Source organism: Crotalus tigris, unplaced genomic scaffold (genome assembly GCF_016545835.1).
Source record: "Crotalus tigris isolate CLP2741 ecotype Arizona unplaced genomic scaffold, ASM1654583v1 scf7180000020588.15403103151:6194809, whole genome shotgun sequence".
Lineage (NCBI taxonomy): Eukaryota > Metazoa > Chordata > Lepidosauria > Squamata > Viperidae > Crotalus > Crotalus tigris.
Window position 1 is genome coordinate 753,071 of NW_024098092.1, and position 21,502 is coordinate 774,572.

General features: G+C 55.4%; 2 protein-coding genes across 3 annotated transcripts; both read right to left on the reverse strand.

Annotated features, from left to right (window-relative positions):
• Positions 1-734: 734 nt before the first annotated feature.
• On the reverse strand, positions 735-4,263 carry CPLANE2 (ciliogenesis and planar polarity effector 2). Its single transcript, XM_039367362.1, has 5 exons — positions 4,012-4,263; positions 3,776-3,928; positions 2,076-2,200; positions 1,784-1,920; positions 735-1,438 (listed from the first exon to the last, which is right to left on the reverse strand). Exons 1-5 carry the CDS (start codon positions 4,115-4,117, stop codon positions 1,192-1,194), a joined length of 768 nt encoding a protein of 255 aa, XP_039223296.1. The 5' UTR covers positions 4,118-4,263; the 3' UTR covers positions 735-1,191.
• A 2,403-nt stretch (positions 4,264-6,666) lies between these two features.
• FBXO42 (F-box protein 42) lies at positions 6,667-21,352 on the reverse strand. Of its 2 annotated transcripts, none has more exons than XM_039367347.1 (10): positions 21,142-21,352; positions 16,284-16,553; positions 14,629-14,745; positions 13,061-13,195; positions 10,079-10,232; positions 9,855-9,965; positions 9,672-9,768; positions 9,176-9,232; positions 8,640-8,759; positions 6,667-7,943 (listed from the first exon to the last, which is right to left on the reverse strand). In XM_039367347.1, the coding sequence occupies exons 1-10, from the start codon at positions 21,335-21,337 to the stop codon at positions 6,810-6,812; spliced, it is 2,391 nt and encodes a 796-aa protein (XP_039223281.1). In that variant the 5' UTR covers positions 21,338-21,352; the 3' UTR covers positions 6,667-6,809. The 2 variants fall into 2 exon arrangements, with proteins under 2 accessions (XP_039223281.1, XP_039223280.1); XM_039367346.1 differs by having other exon boundaries at positions 16,284-16,556.
• Positions 21,353-21,502: the final 150 nt, after the last annotated feature.

Below are 21,502 nucleotides of genomic sequence, written 5' to 3' on the forward strand. Positions count from 1 at the left end.
CACCAAGGACGGTGCTTGCATTGCTGAGAGGAGAGAGCAGTTGGCTCTCCCCTTGTCGTCACGCCGGTGGCCCAAGAGCGAGCTGCCTAAACATCAGACCGAGCCTTAGCAAGCACTGTTTTTTTACAAATTTATTCCACTTTCTTCCTGAATAGCTGAGCCTGCACTGAGAAGAAGTCAGCGACAAGCTGAACAGCAAAGTGAAGGAACGGCATTCAGCAAGAACCCCAATGTTAACATGAGTGGTCCACAAGCGAGCGCAAATATAATCAACCCCGTTGTAGAGGAAGACTATACGTGATTCCTATACAGGTAGTCCTCGGCTTAAGACCACAGCTGAGCCCAAAATTTATGTGGCTAATTGAAACATTTGTTCAGCGAGCTTTGCCCCATTTTACGACCTTTCTCGCTACAGTCGTAAAGCGAATCGCTTTTGCAATCTTAAATTAGTAACACGGCTGATTAAGTGAGTTTGGCTTCCTCCATTGATTTGGCTTGTCAAAAGGTGGGGAAAAGGGGATCACAGGACTTCCGGGACAGCGCAACCGTCGTAAACGTGAACCAGTGGCAAAGCGTCCGAGTTTGGATGGTGTGACCAATGGGGTGCTGCCACGGTTGGGAGTGTGAAAAATGGTTCCTAAGTCCCTTTTTTTCAGCGACGCAACTTTGAACCGTCACTAAATGACCTGCTGTATCTGTATATATTATGCACATTTATAGAGACGTACAGCGTCTAAGTTCAAAATATTTATTAACTCGCTTGCACGAAGACAGTGGAAAAAGGGACCGAACGTGGACAACAAAAATGTGCGTTGAATGTTGACTTGCTCACGACGACCTCCGGAAAGAGGTGGGAGTTTTCCTGGGGCGTCTGTGACTAGAGAGAATTCGGGGTTGAAAAGCCACCCTTTTTCCCCTGCTGATCAGACCCAGTTCTGCTCTTTTGCCTGGCAAGAGAACCTAGCACGAATCCTGCAACACTCTTGGGAGCCTTATAAGTTGGATCTGTGGAGGTCTGCCCCCACCCCAGGCTGCCTTCTGTCCCCTCTTCCTCCTTGGTGCACTTCTACCACCGAGGGAACCCAGAATTCAGCCCCAGGGTTTTCCCTGCCAGCAGATGCAAAGATTGGGGTTTACAGGCAGTGAAGAGCAGCCATCAAGCAAACGAAGCCCTTGCAGTAAATGAGGATTTCATGGAACCAGCGCTTCCGGGACGGCAGGGCTCGCCCCTCGGGGGACCAGGCCAGCAGCCACCTGGTCCTGCCTCCAGAGATGCTCGGCCAGCCTGTTCAAGAGAGGGGCCACCTCGACCAGGCCGGCGTATCCGTCCGAGTGCCGCTCGCCGACACTCTTTGTCCGCAAGATCGGCAAACCCCAGGTGCGGGAGAAAGCCGCCATGTCCGATTCCGTCACGTCCGTGTGGGCAAACTGGTCGAACCTGGAGACCGTTGGTCAAGGAAGGTGAATCGCCAAGCACTAAGGAGGGGACCGTCCAAGCTGAACGTGCCCTCTTCGGCTCGGGACTGGGCTACGGGAACGGATGCCGCCCGTCTTAGGCCTTGCAAGGATTGCTAAGTATTTTAATCTAGCGGGTTTGCAAGGCTTATTTCTGTTAAAATTGCAAGATTCTTTCGATCGAAGAGAGGCTGGAGGGAGGAAAAGACGGATACTATGAAAAAGCGTCAACGTTTCTGAAAAAGGAACAAATCTTAAAAGAGGCAGGCTACACTCCCCCCCCCCACCTGGGGCCCTTCCAGTCTGGTGAGAAGCCCCTTAAGGATACTTGGTGCCCACGACCATCCGGACCACATCCCTGGTCCCGTCTGTCACGCGAGAGATTTGCTGAGGGAGGTCGAGAAAGGAGGCCCGATCCGTGAAGGAGAACAAGAAGAGGACGGCGTCCGCTTTCTCTCTGCAGGCCTGCAGGAAAGGGAAAAAAAATGGAGGGCTGCCAACTCGGAAAGGCAACGGGTGTCTCCATGTGGCCTCGTCTGTCATCATCCCCCCACCCATCCTCCCAAGAATGTTGTCTGGCCCTGAAGCCCCCCCTGCCGCCTCTCCGCGGACTGACTTACGGGTAAAATGTGGTCAAACTTTCTCAGCAAGGCTTCGCCGCAGTCCCAGAAGGAGAACTTGAAGAAGAGCACCTTGCCGCTCTCCCGCAGCTTGGCTGGCCAGTAGACCAGGCTGGTCTGGATCCCTGGGAAAAATCCGCTTCAGCTGGGGACGTGACTCCCAGGAAAGCCCCCTGCCTCCGGAGAGGGTCCGGAGCTGCCACCTGGCAGAAGGGAGGGTCCCCACTCCCCACCCCGTCCAGTTTTCCGAAGCTTCTGCCCTTCTCCTTCAGCGCTGGACTTTATAGGCCAGGGTCCTCCACCTTAGCCACTTTAAAACTGGTGGACTTCAACTCCCAGAATTCCTCAGCCAAATTCTGCTCCCAAATCCTACCAACATCTTTTTTTAGAAATCCAGGTGGTTCTGATTTCTTGAGATAGGCAGCCTTGCAGGGCTTGTAATCAACTTTGAAGGCCTCTCAAAGCAGCTCTCCCACTCAAGGTGTATGTAATGTGTGAAAGGCTTTGAGTTGCTTTGGGTCTTCCCTCACGCTTCCTCCCCTCCTTTAGACGCGCTCTTTTGCAATGGACCTGTTTCCTTCAGTCTGTTACTACTACTACTACTACTACTACTACTACTACTACTAATAATAATAATAATAATAATGAAATATCATTTGCCTGCAAATTCCTTGGGACAAAACTGATCACCCCCAGAAATAATAATAATAATAATAACAACAACAACAACAATAATAATGATAAAGTTGGAAGGGACCTTGGAGGTCATCTAGTCCAACCCCCTGCTCAGGCAGGAAACCCTATACCATTTCAGACAAATGGCTGTCCAGTCTCTTCTTAAAAACTTCCAGTGTTTTTAAGGTGGATTTGGTGGATTTGGACACCTAAACTGCCTCCACTCCACTCCATTCACTGCTTCTGGAGGCAGGTTGTTCCACTGGTTAATTGTTCTCACTGTCAGGAAGTTTCTCCTTAGTTCCAGGTTGCTTCTCTCCTGGATCAGTTTCCATCCCTTGCTTCTTGTCCTGCCTTCAGGCGCCTTGGAGAAGAGCTTGACTCCCTCTTCTTTGGGGCAGCCCCTGAGATATGGTACACTGCTATCATGTCCCCCCCTCGTCCTTCTCTTCATTAAACTAGACACACCCAATTGTAAGATCCTGACTGATTTGTGGGAAACAACCCCATAGAAACTTTAGAACTTTAGAAAAGATCATAGTTTGCAACGGATAAAAAGGACTAGGGGAAAGATGCACTAGCAAGGCAACCATCTCAGGGGTTCTCAACCTTGGCAACTTTAAGACTTGTGGACTTCAACTCCCAGAATTCCTCAGCCAGCTTTGCTGGCTGAGGAATTCTGGGAGTTGAAGTCCACAAGTCTTAAAGTTGCCAAGGTTGAGAACCCCTGCATGATCAGATAAACAGAACTTTGAACCCAGACCAAGAAAATAATTAGCAAAAAAACAATTCTGGGAGTTGAAATCCACCAGTCTTTCAAAGTCCACCCCTGCTTTCAAAGGCCAGTGGCCCCCAACCTTTGGGGCACCAGGGACCGCTTCCACGGAGAGAGGGTTTCCCGCGGACCGGAAGGGCTTCGCCCAGTTGGGTAGCCCAGTTTCTGGCACGCCCGGCCCGGGGGGTTGGGGATCCCCTGCTTTTGCTTTTGGGGGGGGCGAGGGAGGAGGAGGAGGAAGCGGGGTCACCTGTGGTCTCGTGATGCATCAGGGGCAGCGGCAGCCCGGCCAGCTTGGCCACCAGCGCGCTTTTGCCCACGCCGCTCTTGCCCGAGACGAAGACCTTGTAGCCGGCGACGTCGGCAGCGGCGTGCGGAGCCAGCCCCGGCCTCTCCAGCAGCCCTGCGCAGGGAGGAGCCCCTTCAGATGACCGGCTCCCTCGGCCCCCCAGCCCCGGCTTGCGACTGGCCGAGGCTCCCGCTCACCGAAGCTCCGGCGCTGCCTCCGGCGCAGGAGCGCGCCCATGTAAGCTCTGCCTTCCTCCGTGCCGGCCCAGTCGCCGTCCACCACGGATCCCGGCCGGACCGTCATCTCCCACGGAAGGGCTACCTCGCTCCAGCCCCGCTTCTGACCCGGGGCGGCGAGAAGGCGCTAGGACCCAGCGCGGGCGGCGTTGCCTTGCCCTCGCGCATGCCCGAATCGGCCCCTCGCTTTTTCCGCCAGGAGTCGTGGCCCCGCCCCCCCCGGCATTCCCGGAAGTCCGGCGCTGTCTGCGGGAGCCGGGCTGGATGTGGGGCGGCTCGGCTCCCCAGGTGGGGCTCGGCTGCTGCCCCTTCGGCAGGGGAAAGGCAACCTGGGCTCTTTTAGGACTGGTGGACTTCAACTCCCAGAATTCCTCAGCCAGCATGGGGAACTATGGCCCCTTCATGACTCGTGGACTTCAACTCCCACAATTCCTGAGCCAGCCATGCTGAGGGGAAAGAGGTTTCCAAGCTGAGCCATGTTGGCTGAGGAATTCTGGGAGTTGAAGTCCACCAGGCCTAAAAGCCCAGGTTGCCTAGCCCTGCTGAAATGCCTGAATTTTGATCATGTGACCGTGAGGAAAAAAAAATACTTAAACTAGGGGTCTTCAAACTTGGCCCTTTTATGACTGGTGGACCTCAACTCCCAGAATTCCTCAGCCAGCCTGGCTCAGCTTGGAAACCTCTCCCTTTTCCCTCCGCATGGCTGGCTCAGGAATTCTGGGAGTTGAAGTCCACCAGTCAGAAGAGCCAAGCTTGCCTAACCAACCCTGCCCTTCGGGAAGGCCGTCCGTCCTGCGAGGAGGGCGGAGCGGGCAGCTTTTCTTGCAAAGCGCCGGGGCTCCGCCGTTTGCCTGGCCTGGCAGCGGCCAGCTGGCTGGGCCGGGTGGCACCCGACGGCGCTCTTCCCTTCCAGGGCCTGGAGGCGACTGCCAGGGCTGTTGCTCCTGCAGCCCCCCCCCCCAGGGAACTGAATTTGGGGCGGGGGGAGAGAGACGGGGCGCCATCCTTTACGGATCTCCCCCCCCCCCCGGCAAACGCAGCACTTGGGGATGCAACCCGCCTTCTGGGTAGGGCTGCAAGCGAGGTGACTGACTGGTGCTGCAGCTGACAAGCGCAGACTTTCAGTCGAAATCCAACGGACTGGATTCGCTGGAGCTGGAAACGGCGCTTGCCCGCAGCCTTTGGGGGGGGGGGGGAGGGAGACAAGAGGCTCCCTGAGAATGGCCCGCCTTCTTGGTCTCTCCCTTGGCTGTCTTCGTCCTTCCAAGCGGGTGCAAGGTGCAAAGGCCTGGGAGGGCACGGCCAGGTGTGGCGTCTAGGTGGTGTGTGTTTGTGTGCGGGGACTTTTAGTGCCCTGCCAAACTGCTACAAGGGGCTCCAAATAGCCCCGCAATCTTGGCAGCCAGCCAGGAAGCTGCAAGAAGCGCAGCTTTCTCTTCTGCTGGGAAAGGCAAAAAAAAGTCCCGCCGCCTCTCCAAGGAGTGTGGGAAAAGCCACAGGCTTTTCGAGCAGGAGGGAGTTGGCAATCCACAGGTCTACGAGCACGCACGCATGCGCGCGCACACACACACACCCACACCCACACCCGTGCAGGATTCCCACCAAGGGCAGCTGCCAGGAGCCCACCCTCTCCTTGCCCAAATGCCTCCAGGTGTTAGGCTTTTTTTTTTTTTTGACCCAGAAATGGTGCAGATTATCAAGCATGCCCCATTAAAGAGAACATTCTGCATTGGAGGTGGATTAAATTACCAAACCCCCCCCCCCCAAAAAAAGTGTCCCCCTTGTCTGAAATTGCAGGAAGCCTTGGGCCTTTCGAGTGGGACGTGTTGAGCACTGCCAATCAAGCCGGGGTCTGTCCAACAGCCTGGCCTCACCCTCACCTGAGCTGCAGCTGGTCCCACCCTCCTGCTTCTTTTGCGGAGTGTGTCAGGTGGCTGATAGCAAGTGTGCTCAGCTCTTGCCCCCCCCCATTTCCTCACTTGGGGCTTTGTCAGACTAACCAGACTGAGCTGGACCTCCCCCCAAAGCCCAAAGCATTGTGGCAAGGCGAGTGGGAGCGGCCATTCCCTCCGCCCTCCTTGCTTGCCCTGCTGGGTCTCCAACCTACGCATGACTGTCCGCCCTGGAAAGGGACCCTTGGCTCATAGGCTGCTCTGAGCGAGAGAACAGGCAGACCCCCAGGGAATGGGGAGCCTCTGGCAGCTTCTGGAGATCCCCTTCAAAAGCCCAACTCCCACCCAAGGGCTAGGAGAAGGCCGCAGGGGCAGAGGGCAGCCATCCCTAAACCAGGACTGGCTTTTTTGGACTCGTTTATTTCAAACCTCTGACTGACTGTGGAGTCCCATTAGCCTGGTCACTTCCCTTTGGAACTTGGCGTTAGCCCACTGGCATCGTAACTGACCGAGGGCCTGCCCTCTTGTCCCCGGACTGCTTTTGCACACAGGACGGCCACCGTGACTGCCCACCTGCCCTCAGCTCAGAGGTCACTCAGCTACGGCCAGGTCCTGCTCGGTCGGGTGTCTTTGAGCAGGGCCCGCTTTGTAACTGCCTTTTCTCTGCTAGGAAAGGGGCTTTGGTCCTCGTATTGGTGCTGGGAATTGGAGGAGAGAGCCTCGGTGCCATTTGCTTAGATCTCTTTATTAGTGGGTGGAATGCCACATTCGCAGCCTGCTTGACAGCGTGCCCGGGGCAGGGCTGACTGGTTGAGGGGAGCCCCCAAGGCAGGGCAGCGGAAGAGGGGGGGGAGGCCCGCGGCCGCATTATCTCTTGGCCCGCACAAAGTACAAGGCGTTAGTTTTGGGATAGTACTTGACATTCTGCTTCTTGTCCATCAAGCCGCCAAAGATGATGACTTCCCCCCGCCCTTGGACCACCGTGTGCAGGCTGGTCTCGGGGGGTCCCACCACGGAGCTGCCGTGAAACACCTTCCACTGGACTCGTCCACGCCCCTTCGCCTCCTTGATGTCCAGCACGTACATCTGCATGGGCTTGCAGTTCACGCTCTGGTAGAGGGGCTTGCCTACATTCAGTGATTGAGGCGGATGATGGCCCAAGCGGCGAGCAATGGGTGGTAAGGCGTGCCCGTCTCCTTGGGCGGAGCTGGGTCGAGGGGTGGTGGCAGCGACAGCTGCTTCGGCAGGGTTGGCACTGCTCTGGCTGCCTGGGGATCCCGGCGAGGACACCCTGGCCGGGCTTCTGACCACCAAAGTGGGCAGGGCCTTCGACGAGAGGGCTTGAACCATCTCCAGGCTCCGCCGCAGGGCACTAGGAGAGACCCCTCCCATCAGGGAGCTGGACACCTGAGGCGGGGTGTGAATGCCGTTGGTCTGATCCGGGGGGTTCCTGAGGCCTAGCGTGCCAACCGTCCTGCTTTCTGCACCATCCGGCGGGCAAACCAGAGAAGGGGCTTTGGCCTCCCAGCTCAAGTCTACGGCTGCCAGTTGCAGGTCCTTTTGATCGGGGAGGGAGCCCCGCCTGGGTGCCAAAGAAAGGCCTGCCTTCGGGTTGTAGCCTTCTGCCACGGAAGCCGTGCTGGGCGAGAGCAGCTGGAGAAGAGGGCTGTCTGGAGAGGCCCCGGCGACGGCGGTGCCGGGGGATAAAGCCTCGCCGCCATTCAGCACCGGTGAACTGTCCTCTCTGGCTGGTGACAGGCTTCCTTCCCGGGACCCGCAGGGCGTCTGCCTCTGCCCCCGGGGCCTCAGGGTGCCCCAGCGGCCGTTCACGCAGGGAGCCTCGTCTGCAGTCTGAACGGGAGACTGAGAGCGGCATTCTCGTGTCTCGGGAAGCAGGGCGGGCGGCGTGGCGCTGATGGGAGAAGGACGAGAGTTCAAGCTCGGGCTGAGCGGCGCCCTCCCGCTGGGGGCTTGGCTGAAGACGACCACGCACTGCCCCACCTGGAAGAGAAGAAGCAACTAGCCCAGGATGGACACAGGACCCGTCCTGCAGAGCAGCCTCCCCAGAAACTCCTGCTCTGGGCTCCGCGTAAGATGGAAGGCAGGGGGAGAGAAGAGGATCCCTCTGGACCAGTGGTTCTCAACCTTTTTAATGCCACGACCCCCCCCCAACCGGTCGTAAGTCGAGGACTACTCAACCAGTCGTAAGTCGAGGACTACTCAACTGGTGCAGCACCGTTTGCAGAAGGGGACTTTTGGCGGGCTCAGCAGGGCAGAGACAGCCTGGACAATTCCTATGGGCTTTTGAAAGCCAATAGAAGTAGACTCTGTTCAAGAGAGTCTATTCTATTGGCTTTCGAAAGCCAATAGAATAAAAGGGAGTAGCACAGCTAAGGAAAAGGGGGGAAAAAATGGCGGACTGCGTTGTTTGGCGACCCCCGTGAAATGGTCGCTCGACCCCAAATGGGGTCCCGACCCACAGGTGGAGAACCACTGCTCTGGGCCTGGCGCCCACCAGAAAGCGCCACGCTGCTCCTCAGTGAGATGTTTGCCCCATCAGGCAGCCCGGTGTTAGCTTAGTGCATGCGTCACACTCTTAAAATCGGAGCTGCCACCCCCCTTTCTGGCTTATTATGAAGTGCGGAAGAGAAAGGAGACTTTCACCAGGGATTCCTTTTGCCCTTCCCTCCCGTTCACCTTGCAGGCCGGGTGGCACCACAGCTCAGGAGCTCCGTGGTCCTCGTTCTCCACCTTCAGGGGCTGCCACGCCCAGGGACGGTCGGAGCGCATATGCAGCAGCCAGGCGTCCTTGAAAAGCTGCAAGTCGGGTGAAAGCTCAGACCACCCATAGGTCGGGACACACACACACACACACACACACACACACACACACACACACACACCGACTGCCTGACTTTCCTCTACATTAGTTTTCCTCCCAAGAGCAGACTTTCCAATCCTGAAAAGTTTTCTCCCATCCAGCATGCTCCATCTTTCCTCCTCCTGAGGAAGATGTACACAAGGCAAGTTTCTGCTTCATCTCCTTGAGGAGGAGGAGGAGACCTTGGCTAGGGGCAACTTGGGCCTGGCGGCTGAAGGACGCCAGCAAGCTGTGCATCGCCCGTGTGTTGACTGGAGCCTTTTCGAAGAGACGCCGCGCCAGACACAAAAGTCTAGGAAGAGCAGGAAAAAAAGAGGGTAAATGGCCAGTGAACCTAGCTTTGTCTACTCACCGCATTTGGACCCCCGCAGCCCCCAAGGATCAGAATGGTTTCGTCGTCTATGACGATCTGCGACACACAAAAGGGAAAGAAGAGTCAAAAAGTGTCATCCAAAGAGCCCCGAGAAGGCCTGGCTAGCACATCCGCTGATGGGAGTGGAGTGTGGGGCTGCTCATTCCCACCCCCATTTGCAAGCTGAGCTCAATCTCCCAAATCTATGGAGGGAAGACTAATCTGCCCCCTCTTCTGGGGCGATGCCATTTCCGGCGGGAATGGCAAACGGTCTGCCAGTCCCTGCTCCCACTGGGACCTTCTGGGCTCTGGGAAGGCCTGTCTCCGGGCGTAACTTTGCGCCCAGGGGTCCCAGTTTCCATCTCCGGCCAGGAAGGACTGCGCCGGGGGCGGCTGCTTGTCTCCCTCTCAATCTTACTGGAAAGGCAAAAGGCTTCATGTGGGAGTTGGAAGACTTCGTTTCCTTGAGAGGAAAAGCGGGACAAAAGCAGTTTACCTGGGACTGGCCTCCTCGCGGGTGAGGCCCAGGCCCGGAGAGGCTCGGCTTGGACCAGGTCCAGTGCTCCAGATCAAGGACCCAGACATCACTGCTCCTGCGGGGAAGAGCGAGACGGGAGGAACTCGGACGGCTTTCCGGGGAGCCTCGAACTCCGGAAGAAGAGGAACGTCGGAGACTTACATCTGCCGCGACCCCAGGGAGCCTCCAAAGACGATCATCCGGTCCTGGATCACGCAGGAGGAGTGGCCAGCCATGGGAGGAGGGCCGTGGGTGGTCACCACGCAGTTCCACCTGGAGGAGGAAGAGGAGGGTTGTGCTCAACAGGCGGGCAGTGTACGTGCTTGCCCGGCTCTTTGCTCGGCAAAAAAACCCCCAAGAGCTTGGAAACAGCTCGACAGTCTTACCAATTTTTGGAAGGCGAGTAGGTGTGTATTTCGTCAAAGAATCTTTCCGGCTGATGCAGGGGGTAAGGGCTGGGCCGCGTCCAGCCGCCAAACAGCACCAGCAGGTCCTTGTACACAACGAGGGTCGCTCCGGCTTTCGGCGACGGGTAGGAACCTGCAACAGGAGAGAGTGGGTTTTTTTTAGTTTTTTTTATTAGACAATGTCACCGAAGGGATTCCGGGCGCTCACCGGGTGCAGCCAAATAAGGCCTGGCGCTTGGGCAGGGCGGCTCCCTGCCTCAGAGTCACAAAGTGAGCTGTAATAAACTGTCTGTCCAACTCTTTGAAACGGCAACATTTTGCACGATCCAGTTTGCCTTCATTGGAGGCAGGGGTCTCATTCTGACGGGGAGGCAGACCCTTCCTCTTCCCCTGCCTTTGATAGGGGCGGCTGACTTCACTGGTAGGCAGTAACAACAGATTGCAGTCCTGCTGACAGGCTGCTCTCTTCACAGCTATTTACTTCCCAAGGGTGGCCCTCCCCGATGTTTGCCAAAGGGCTTTAAGTGAGGGAAGGGGGCACTCAAGGGCCCACTTAAAATGATACAGAGGCAAAAGCCACTTCAGAGACCCTGACTGGGGTCTCCAAATAGGCTCAGGGTGGCCAGGGAAGGGCCGATAATGCACAATCCACTTGTCCTCGGGGAAAAGGGCCCAGGTGCTAGTTCAGCTGAGTGGGGAAGCAGCAGGCGAGCTTTGGGCTGCTGTGTTCAAAGCTACTTCTCCAAATTTCATGGCTGGCCCCGGATGACGCTCCTGGCATGAGAAGGAAGGAAGACCAGCCGTTGGGCAAGGCAGAGAGTCTGGAACCAGAGGAACCGAGGCTTCCTCTGTCTTCAATCCTGCTCTCTTAAGACTTCCCGAGATGTGGAAGGAGGCCGGTTCCAAAGAAAGCCAGCCTATGGCCAGGAATACGCAGACAGGCAGCAGTGCTTTTCCCTCTGAGAAAAATGGGGGGGGGGGGAAACGGTCCCTTGTCCCCCTCCCAAAAAGCACTATGACAAAGGTAAATGCGGAGGGGTGTGTGTGTTTGTGTGTGGCTGACTTTGCTGCTTGGGAAACTTGGGTGCTACACGACTTGGCTCAACACGATCCCAGGGATCCAAATTGGGGACGGGGCTATTTGTGGCCTGGGCCTATCAAACCAACCATCCCCAGACTTTTCTAAAATAGGTACCTAAACTTAGAGCCCTGGACAACCCAGTGGGGGCTCTGGTTAGCAATTCCCCAGAGAAAGCTGAACTGAATTCCGCACGAGTGCGGAGAAGGCAAGGGGAAGGGAGGCCTGGCCCAAAATAGGCCCCTTTGCCTGCTGGAGGGCTCAGAAAACAACCCAAACAGCAGGGGAGCCCGAGGGCCACAGCAGCAATCAAGGGGAAATTGGGGGGGGGCTTTCCTATAAGAGACAGGCTATGATTCCCTTTCCTAGCAGTCTGAATTTCCAGGCGCTCGTAAGACTGCCTTCCTTTGCCTACCTGCGTCTATGTCTGGGAATTCAGCTCCCAGGGTCATTTAATCCTGTCGAGGGGGGGAAGAACAGCTCCTGCCCCCTTCCTCCGGAAGCTATAATTGCCCGCTCTTTAAATTAAGCGGTTAAGCGGTGTGGCTGTTTGAAAGGCAGCCCTGCCACTCTTTAAAAGGGAAAAGTGTGAGAAAGGCCCAATTTAGCTCTTAAGAATCTCTTTTGTCGGGGGAGTTTGGGAGGTGATAAAGCAACCGCATGACTGCACACAAAACGTATTTTATCTTTTGGGCTCCAAACTTGCTAACGAGAGATCTGTAGGATCTCCCTACTCTGACAAAAAGAGCTGGACAGCATTAAATGATCCTGGAAACCAAGCGCTGCTTTCCAGGAGATTCACAGGGAACTCTGGAGCTGACGACCCCAGCAGCGCTTGCTGGGCCCGGACACAAACGTGGGGCGATGTTGGGGTGCTTCTTCCCAAGGCTGAGCAGACCCTACCCAAACAAAAACTGGGCTGCAGGGATCAGCCACCATCTCCCTGAAGAGATGGATGCTGCCCCCAGCCTCAAACCAAAAAGTCCCCCTTCCCCCCCCTCTTCTCCAGAGCTGGCCGAAACCAATGTTGGCTTGTGGTTACGGAAAGAGACAATTCTTGGGTTCCTCCGACGATGTTGAAAAGGCCTCCTGAGAACGCGTTTTGTATTAACATGCAAAGTAAATAGCTTGCAATTTGAATAGGCAAAAAGAAAAAAAGAAAAAGAGAGGCTTTTGTTTACAACAAAGGCTTGTCCCTTGCCGGTGTGAACTGGAGGATTGTGAGAACCTGCCGATTTCCCACACTCTTTCTGGCTGGTGGGTGTAGCTAGCAGAGACATGTCTGATCAGCTTGATCAAATACCTGTCCCAGGAACGCCCTGGAGCGAGTCCTCGGCCTGGGGGAGACGGTGAGAACAGGCAGGCAAGGCTGCCAGAGAAGTTTCTGCCCCTCCCGGAGGGGAAGCAGGAGCTGCCGCTTCTAAGGGGTGGGTGGGTCATCCCTCCGGAATTGGCCGATTAGATCCACTTGAGGAAATTGGATGCCCTCAAGGAGGCCACCCATAAAGGATTGGAGGTGGGGGGGAGGTGTTCTCCCTTTCCACCTGGTTTTTTCTTTGCAAGGGGACCCTCTTGCCCTCCCTCCCTTCCTAATGCTGTCTCAGCTCAGCTCCCAACAGCGAAAGGGCTGTAAAGGAGAGCGGGGAACTGGCAGCCAAAAGGCACAGTGGAGGGTATCAAAGGAGGCTGAGGCTTCAAAGAGGCCCCCGAGTCAGGCCTGCCTCTACCTGGCTGCAGGTGTCAGCTTTCTCCCAGCATGAAGGCAGTCGGTGTGCTCAGTGGGCAACAGCCCGGGGGTGGTGGCCTCCCCGCAGCTCTTTTTCTCTCTCCTGGGGCAGCTGCTGCGGCTACTGGGACCCCCCCTCCCCAGCTACGCCCCTCACCTGAGGCCAGAGGCCGGATCCATTCCTTGCTATTCAGGTCGAGTCGCCAGAGGTCGTTAAAAGCGGCGTTGCAACTGCTCTGGGTGCAGCCCCCGAAGACGTACATGGACTGATTGGCATCGTAGTAACAAGCGCCTACAAAGTACACGCACACACAAGGGAAAGCCACAATTTCTCTCTCCTTGAAAACCCGCAACGCGTGTGCGACTCTGGGGATGCTTTTCGTGTATTATTCAACGCCCCCACCCCCTTTTCTCCTGAGCACCATCCATCCACCCACCCCATCCTGCAGGATCAGCGGGATTAGGAGTCGCGGTGGTTCGAATGCAGCATTGCAGGCTAAACTCTGCCCCCTGCCAGCAGTTCGATCCTGACCGGCTCAAGGTTGAATTCAGCCTTTCATCCTTCCGAGGCTGGTAAAATGAGGACCCAGATTGTTCGGGGTGCAATAGGCTGACTGTAAACCTCTCAGAGAGGGCTGTAAAACAAGGGTCCCCAACCGTGGCCACTTTTAAGACCTGTGGACTTCAAGTCCCAGAATTCCCCAGCCAGCATGGCTGGCTGGAGAATTCTGGGAGTTGAAGTCCACAGGTCTTAACGTGGCCACGGTTGCGGACCCCTGCTGTAAAGCAGTATATAAGTGCTATTGCTTTTATTTACTCTCCTTCGAAACTGAGGAACTGCAATTTAGGCAGATTTTATGACTGGCTCAACCGATCCCAACCTATTGTGATTGTCTGATTTGAAAAACGTGCGGGTTTTCTTTACACAGCTACCCAGTCTTGGCATTCTGCTCACCAGACCTCATCTGGAAGAAACCGGGAGAGGTGCAAACCACCTGGAACTAAGGAGAAACTTCCTGACAGTGAGAACAATTAACCAGTGGAACAACCTGCCTCCAGAAGAGGTGAGTGCTCCAACACTGGAAGTTTTTAAGAAGAAACTGGACAGCTATTTGTCTGAAATGGTATAGGGTTACCTGCCTGAGCAGGGGGTTGGACTGGATGCCCTCCAAGGTCCCTTCCAACTCTTATTATTATTATTGTTATTGTTATTACTATTATTATTAAAATGAAAAGCTATCTTCCTTCCCCTACAGCTTGAGCTGGCCCTTCCTCTCTACTCTGGGACCAGCATCCAAGCAGGAAGAGATTGGTTTCAGTAGAAGCAGCTTCTAGAACAGTGGTTCTCAACCTTTCTAATGCCGTGACCCCATAATACAGTTCCCCATGTTGTGGTGACCCCCAACCACTTATACATCATCGGGTGCCAGGGGCATGGCCAAAGAAAAGGGGAAAAAAATGGCGGACAGCCTTGTTTGGCGACCCCCGTGAAATGGTCGTTCGACCCCAAATGGGGTCCTGACCCACAGGTTGAGAACCACTGTTCTAGAACCTTCCGCTTCCCAGCTAAGCCAGAGGTCTCATCTCTCCTCGGCTGCTTGCAGCCTCCACGCAGCCTGTGCCTCATCCAGCCTCTCTCTGGGCCAAGTAAGAGCGTGGGCTTCCCCAAGGGGGACGGGGGGGCTCGGGCCCCGAGCGTGACGCCGTGGGCCAGTCCGTACTTACTGTGCGAAAAGCGCTGGGTGATGGGGGTCCCAGGATAGGGATAGGTGCGGCTCTCCCACTGTATGTTCCCTTCCTGGACCGACTTGATAAAGCCGTGGTAACACTGGTGGGCCACACCTGGAAGAGGAGGGAGAACAGCGAGAAAGTGGGGCTGGAAACGAGCGGGCTGACCGGCGAGGGATCTGGTTGGCTTCTGGCCAGCCAATGGACAAAGGCTGAGTCTCCTGAGGGAGCTTTTGGGATGCTCTCTGAAAGGGCCCACCTTTCTCTGCTTTTTTGAGCATAACACGGGAGGCCAACGCGCCCTCCGTGTTCGCGTGCCCCAAGACTAGCAGAAGCCGGCAGCTCGCGGGAAGCCCTCAAACTCTCCGCGAAAAACCCAAGAGCTGGCCGGCGCATCGTGCAGCAAGTTCACATGGTGAAATAAGATTGCGCGTTCGTTGTCACTGCGATTTGTGTCGGGGGGGAGGACGCACGAAGGGAGGCTTAGCCAATCTATTGCACACAGGTTGTACTTTTGACAATAAAGGTTGATTCGATTCGATTCGAAGACCTCCCGAGTCTTGTTAGCTTTTAGGGCAGGCCTCATGGCCGTCGGATGGAAACTCTCTGATCTGAGGTTTAAACCGTCATTCTTCATCACTTCTCCTCCACCTCGGAGAGATCAGAATGGACTCCAAGCAGGCACCGAGACATGTGGCAGGGCAAAAGCGATTGGCCCAGTCATCCCCCCCCTCACCACCACGAAGCTTGCACTGGTGGTCTTTCAACCTGGGCCTCTCTCCAAATGCAGCCCCTTAACCACAGCACACTCCTCCTCCTTCCAGCCTTTTGTTAAAGTGCTGAAAGCAACTGAGCCACTATATATCGGTGCTCTTAAGGACGAGGCAGCTCCTGCTTCTAAGAAAACCAAACCAAACCAGAAATTGGAGGAAAGCAACCAGCCGGATCGAAAGAGGATGCCTAAATCCTACAGGGGAAGACAACAGAGGCAGCCCCTGTCCAATCTTGCTTGGCTCCCAAGAGTGAAGGAAAAAATCAAAGGGGGTGGGGGCGGAGAAAGAGTCCTCCTTCCAGCCCCCCGACGCCCCCTCTCTGCTTCACCCCTTTCTGGCATCCTCAAGAGCTAGGATTACAGGTGGTCCTCGCCGTACGACGGAGCCCCACATTTTCCGGGGTTAAGCGAGACCATTTGTTGTGAATTTCGCCCCCTTCCACGCCACAGCTGTTAAATGAACCCCTGCAGCCGATAAGTTAATAACCCGGCCGCTAATTGAATCTGCCTTCCTGCTCGCCAGAAGCTCGCCAACGGGGATCGCGTGACCTTGGGACGTAACGGGTCAAAAATATGAACCGGTTGCCAAGCATCTCGGTTTTGATCACCTGACGGCGGGGATGCTGCAAACGTAACTGGGCAAAACAGTCCTAGGTCACCCTTTTTTTTAGCGCGGTTGTGACTTGGAACTGTCGCTAAACGAACTGGGGCAAGTCGGGGACTAGGCGTACTTTCTGGAGTGGCCGACAACGGCTGAGCCTGTCTGCGGCCCAGTTCCCATCGCTGCCCCCCCTTTTTTATTTTGCTGAACCCTCAGAATCTTTCTCCCCGCCTGTTTGGGCTCGAAAAGCGCCCGGGAATTTGGAATTTCCTCCCGTACCTTTGATGAGCCGATACCACTGCTTGCAAACCAGAGCGGCCGTTTTGTGCTCCTGATACGGGGAGAGGAAGGACAATATGTACTCCAGCACCTCCTCTGGCAACTCCTGCATGGACCGGTGAGGCCAAGCCCCGCCCGCGTCCTCCTCTGGAGGAGCAGCGCACACGCCATCCTCCGGATCCATGGTCCCTTCGGCTGCAGCGTCCTCGGAATCCACAGCCATGAAGCTGTCATCGTCGCTCTCGGAGTTAGCCATGGCATTCCAGTCCCCTGCTTCAAAAATGGAGAGGGGGGGGGGAAAGTTACGGGTTATGGGCCGGTCTTCTTGCAAAGGAATCTTTTTTTTTTTTTAATTTTATAGAGTTTTATAGAGTTGGGGATAGAATAGGATTGGGATAAGGATTAAGGCTTAGGGAGGGCTTGGGATCAGGATTGGTGCTGGGGGAGGGCTGGGGTCAACTTTGGGGTTATTCCCCCCCCCAAAAAATAACATTTTCATTCTTTAGCAACCAGACTATTGTCCGGGTACATATGTTCAGTTAACAATAGCTGATATAGTAGTAAGGAATAAGTGTACCGTATTTTCCGGCGTATAAGATGACTTTCTAAACCATGAAAATCTTCTCAAAAGTCGGAGTTTTCAATTTGGAAATGCTTATATTTTTTTTCCTTTTTTGTATTTGAGTTAAAGTATGTTATTGATTTTACTATTTGCATAGTTGGATAAGTTTATTTAGAATTTGCTTGTTTATTTGTAACCCTGTAACCAGGTCTGGGAAGTGAGGGGGGGAGGGAGGGGGTTATTCTAGGGGGGGATATTGTTAAAAACTTGTATAAAACTTTTTAATAAAAGAAAAAAGAAAAAAAAAAGAAAAAAAAGTCGGGGGTCGTCTTATACGCCCAGTCGTCTTATACGCCGGAAAATACGGCAATAAACGATAATCGTAAACAGTATCAGTTCATTAATGCATATCATTCTCCTTAGTAAATATCTATTCAAAATAACACAAAACCCTGCTCTCCTCGGCCCGCGGGGGGGGGGAAACCCTTTTCCACGGAGCCAGTCCCTGGTGCCCAAAAGGTTGAGGGCCGTTGTATAACGGAATAACAGGGGAAAGATGAGATTGTGTGGAGTGAAGCCCCCCCCCTCCGGTTTCAATCCACGGTTTGGCACGTCAGCCTTTGAAGCAGCCAAGAATCCCTGCTTAGTCTCGAAGGCAGCTGAGAGCTTCCGTTAACGCCCAAGAAGGCAATCCTACAAATATCAAGTCTGGTGCACTACCTTGGGGGCAGGGAAGGGTTAGGAGAGCAATGTAGGGGTCCTGCAGTATCTCCTAGAGCAGTGGTTCTCAACCTTTTTAATGCCGCGACCCCCAACCGGTCGTAAGTCGAGGACTACTCAACCGGTCGTAAGTCGAGAACTACTCAAACTGGTGCAGCACCGTTTGCAGAATGGGACTTTTGGCGGGCTCAGCAGGGCAGAGACAGCCTGGACAATTCCTATTGGCTTTTGAAAGCCAATAGAATTAGACTCTATTCAAGAGAGTCGATTCTGTTGGCTTTCAAAAGCCAATAGAATAAAAGGGAGTAGCACAGCTAAGGGAAAGGGGGGAAAAAATGGCGGACTGCGTTGTTTGGCGACCCCCGTGAAATGGTCGTTCTACCCCAAATGGGGTCCCGACCCAACAGGTTGAGAACCGCTGTGCTAGAAGCTGAAGGCAAAAAATGGAAGAAGTGCTGAATTTGTGAGTCTCTTGCTCCTTCCCACCTCCCCCCCATTTCCTTTGGGGGGGAAGACAGCAGAGCGCTGTTTGAAAGTCCTTGCCTGCTGCTGCAGCTGTTTACTAATTACATCCTCCAAGGCTATTCCGATTGCTGAGTGACAGTTCCTCCAGGAAAAGATCAAAGGGGCAACAGGGCCACTCACCTCCCCCCCCAAAAGGATCAAAGAGTCAACCTTACTGTTTTCATCTTGTCACAAGGAAGATGTCAGTCACCACCTCCACCCCCCCCACCCCCAAGTCTCTCGAGAATCTTCCCAGATGTTGTGCAAGTCAATCACTACTTTGCATAGGGCCGACTGCTCCTCCAAAGAAATATGGAATGCTGCCCGCTTTCTCAGAAAGATCCAGCTGGGAGATTCCTTTCAGACGGCTTACGGCGGACCTCTGGTATGGCTTCTGAAGGGAAGGGTGGAAAAAGGAACCGAAAGACGAGGCAAAGAATGCAAGAGGAGCGCGCAGGGCAGCAATGCAACAATTTCTCCCTCTGGCTCGCTACAAGGCATTGGGAGAGAGGCCTGGCTGTTTTCCGGGCTTCTAAGCAGAGCCTTTTAAGCTTTCGATGTGTGAATCATGTCTTGGGCTTCCTACTGCACACAGTGGTGTCCTGGCCCTTCCTTAATGGGGGGGGGGGTCTTCTCGTGTGCTCTGTGCCTGCAGCGAGAGTCATTTATGGGTCCTCCGCCTGCAGGAAGTAGGGGATATAAATGCAGATCATTGAAGCTTAAGAGCAAGGGAGAGTGTGCAAAACTGCACGGCTGGCAGCTCTTGCATGAGATAAGACCAAAACGGAGGCAGTTGTCCAACTGTCTCCCAAAGGAGCTTCCATCCCTGCACGTGATGGAGACCCCCTTTTCTTTCAAGGCTCGGGGTCAGGAAACATCGGGCATCAGAGCACAGGCCTCAGGGAGCAGAGAGAGAGAAGGAAGGAGCTCCCGTAATTGCCAGGTCGAGCCAATAGTTCCGATAGCTTAATTGGGAAGGAAGCTGAAGTGCTGAAAACTTTCTGTTGCAAGCTGACTGAAGCAAAGACAGTTCAGAGCAGGGGGTCCTCAACCCTGGCTGCTTTAAGACTTGTGGACTTCAACTCCCAGAATTCCTCAGCCAGACTTGAAGTCCACAAGTCTTAAAGTGGCCACGGTTGAGGACCCTTGGTTTAGAGGACCCAGCTCACCCCTGGCTTCTTGAAGCTAGCTCTCCAGCTCTTCCCTTCTCCCTGCACTGTTCCCAAAGGCACAAACCTTCCAGCATTCCCCAAGGCAGCAGGTCAGGGTATCAAAATGTGCACACACACACACACACGTCGTTAAAAGTGTCCCAGACTTCCGGAAAACGATGTGCCAAAGAGCAGATTCTGGGTCAACTGACAAATTCCATTACTTTTGCCACTGCGCCACCCGTTTCTGTGCGCATACAAGTTGCCCCCTCGCTCGGGCAAAGAGCATTTGCAGTGTGAGAGGCAGCAAAGCCCCCTGAGCCAAGTCTCACAGCATCCAGACTACCCCAGGGAGGCCTGCCGCCAAACTTCTGTGGTGGTAGCGTGGCAAAGCTGGTGAATGTTTGGTAACCGCAACGAGCTTTCAAAGATGGAAGGAAGAGGGGAGAAACATGTCTGAAGATAGCCGGTGGGCAAGAGGGAGCCCCACTCCCACTGCACAAGCAGCAAAGACTAAAGAGCTTTCACACACACACACTCTGATTGAGATCCCAACTGGGCCTTAAAAATGCACACCGAGGGCAGCTGGCTGTGGCCTGTTCTTGCTTCCTCCTCTGATCCTAGAAGGGGAGGATGCCCACCTTGGAGACCCCTGGGGGTTGCAGGGCCAATCCAAGCTGGAAAGGCAGAATGCCCCCCAGCCAGCACCTTCCCAGAGGTCGGCTCCACGCAGCTGCCCTAAGGAAACTGGGTCCAGGGAGAACCGAGGAGACTCTGAGCCCGGAACAGAACAGAGAGCCACCCACCCAAAGCAAGGCAGCCACAAACAAGAGGGGTGTGTGAGTGTCTATCTATTCTCCAAAGCGCCTGAAGGCAGGACAAGAAGCAACGGATGGAACCTAATCAAGGAGAGAAGCATCCAGGAACTAAGGAGAAACTTCCCGACAGCGAGAACAATTAACCAGTGGAACAGCTGGCCACCAGAAGTCGTGGGTGCTCCATCCCTGGAGTCCCAAAGGTGCTTTTTCAAGGGTCAACTGGCCCGAAGAAGCTTCTCTGGATGTGAAGTGAAAACATCTTCAAAGAAAAACGAGGAAGTCTAGTAGCCTTTTGAAAAAGCACCTTTGGGACAATGACGGAGACTCTCCATAGACATCCATCGCTTTTATGATAAGATAAGTGAACCTTTCTTGTCATTTTTTTTTTTTTTACTGTGGGCACAACAGCACGCCTCCAAAATGAAATTTAGTTGCCCGCTCTCCAAGAGAAACACCTACATGACACACACCTAAACATACTATGCATACAAGATATGCACAGACCCACACCCTACATGTACATAACAAATAAATACTGAGCGCTGTGCATCTCGAATGTATAACGGGAGGAGGAGGAAGAAGAGACCGGACAACCCATTTGTCGGAAAGGGTCTAGGTCGGGTCTCCTGCCTGAGCAGGGGGCTGGACTAGATGACCTCCAAGGTCCCCTCCGGCTCTCTTCCGATAGAATGATCCACCGCGGAGACCGAGCTCCGTCTGGGGTGGCCCACCCAACGGGGAAACGCCCCGGCGGAGCCCCCCTTTCTTCGACGGGGCAAAGCGCGACCGTCCCAAAGGAAGGCCGGGGCTGCTGGGGACGGGCCGGCGGGAGAGCGGCCCGGCACCTCCCGCTTCCCTCGGGCCCTGCCGTCTCTGCGCCATCGGCTCGGGAGGGAGGCTGCTCGGGCACCCCGGGGCCGGAGGAGAAAGGCCGCTGCTCTGCGCCCTAGGCCCGGCAGACCCTCCAGCCTCCCCGGAGGGAGCCGAGGGGCCGCGCCGGAGCCTCCCGGGCGGGCGGGCACGGCGCGTGAGGCCCGCCTGCCTTCCAGGCCGCCGGCGAGGCTCCCGCACTGCTGGGGGGCTCCGGGCCCGCCGCCCCTCACCTGGGCTCGTCCCCGCTGGTCGCTTCACAGCGCTGGCTGCCGCTTGGGCGGGCGCCCGCAGGCTCCGCGGCCGCCTTCGCGCGCAGCTTGGACCTTCCCGGCCGCCGTGGCCGCCGCCATCTTGCCGCTGTCCCAACCGGGAAGAGAGGAGAGGGGCGCGAGCAAGGCGGGGCGGGGGCCCCCACGCTAGGCGCATGCGCGCGGAGGGAGGAGCCGAGTTTCTCTCCTTCCTCGCGGGCGGGCTGGGGGAGCGCATGCGCGTGGACCGGCCCGAGAAGGTCAAGGAGGGGCGCCATGACAGGCGTGGCGGAAGGACGGGGGTGGGCGTGTCGGGAGGCCCAAAGAGCTGGCGCTCGTAGCT

Bases quoted from the DNA above. Each gene is read 5' to 3' on its own strand.
- CPLANE2 (XM_039367362.1), bottom strand. From the start codon at position 4,117: ATGACGGTCCGGCCGGGATCCGTGGTGGACGGCGACTGGGCCGGCACG. The intron at 3,929-4,011 runs GTGAGCGGGAGC...CTCCCTGCGCAG, and splicing joins GAGGCAGCGCCGGAGCTTCG to GGCTGCTGGAGAGGCCGGGG. The intron at 1,439-1,783 runs GTATCCTTAAGG...AACGGTCTCCAG, and splicing joins CGGATGGTCGTGGGCACCAA to GTTCGACCAGTTTGCCCACA.
- FBXO42 (XM_039367346.1), bottom strand. From the start codon at position 21,337: ATGCGCCTAGCGTGGGGGCCCCCGCCCCGCCTTGCTCGCGCCCCTCTC. The intron at 14,746-16,283 runs GTACGGGAGGAA...CTCCTCTTCCAG, and splicing joins GTGGTATCGGCTCATCAAAG to GTGTGGCCCACCAGTGTTAC. The intron at 8,760-9,175 runs GTGAGTAGACAA...CCCGACTTGCAG, and splicing joins GCTGCGGGGGTCCAAATGCG to CTTTTCAAGGACGCCTGGCT.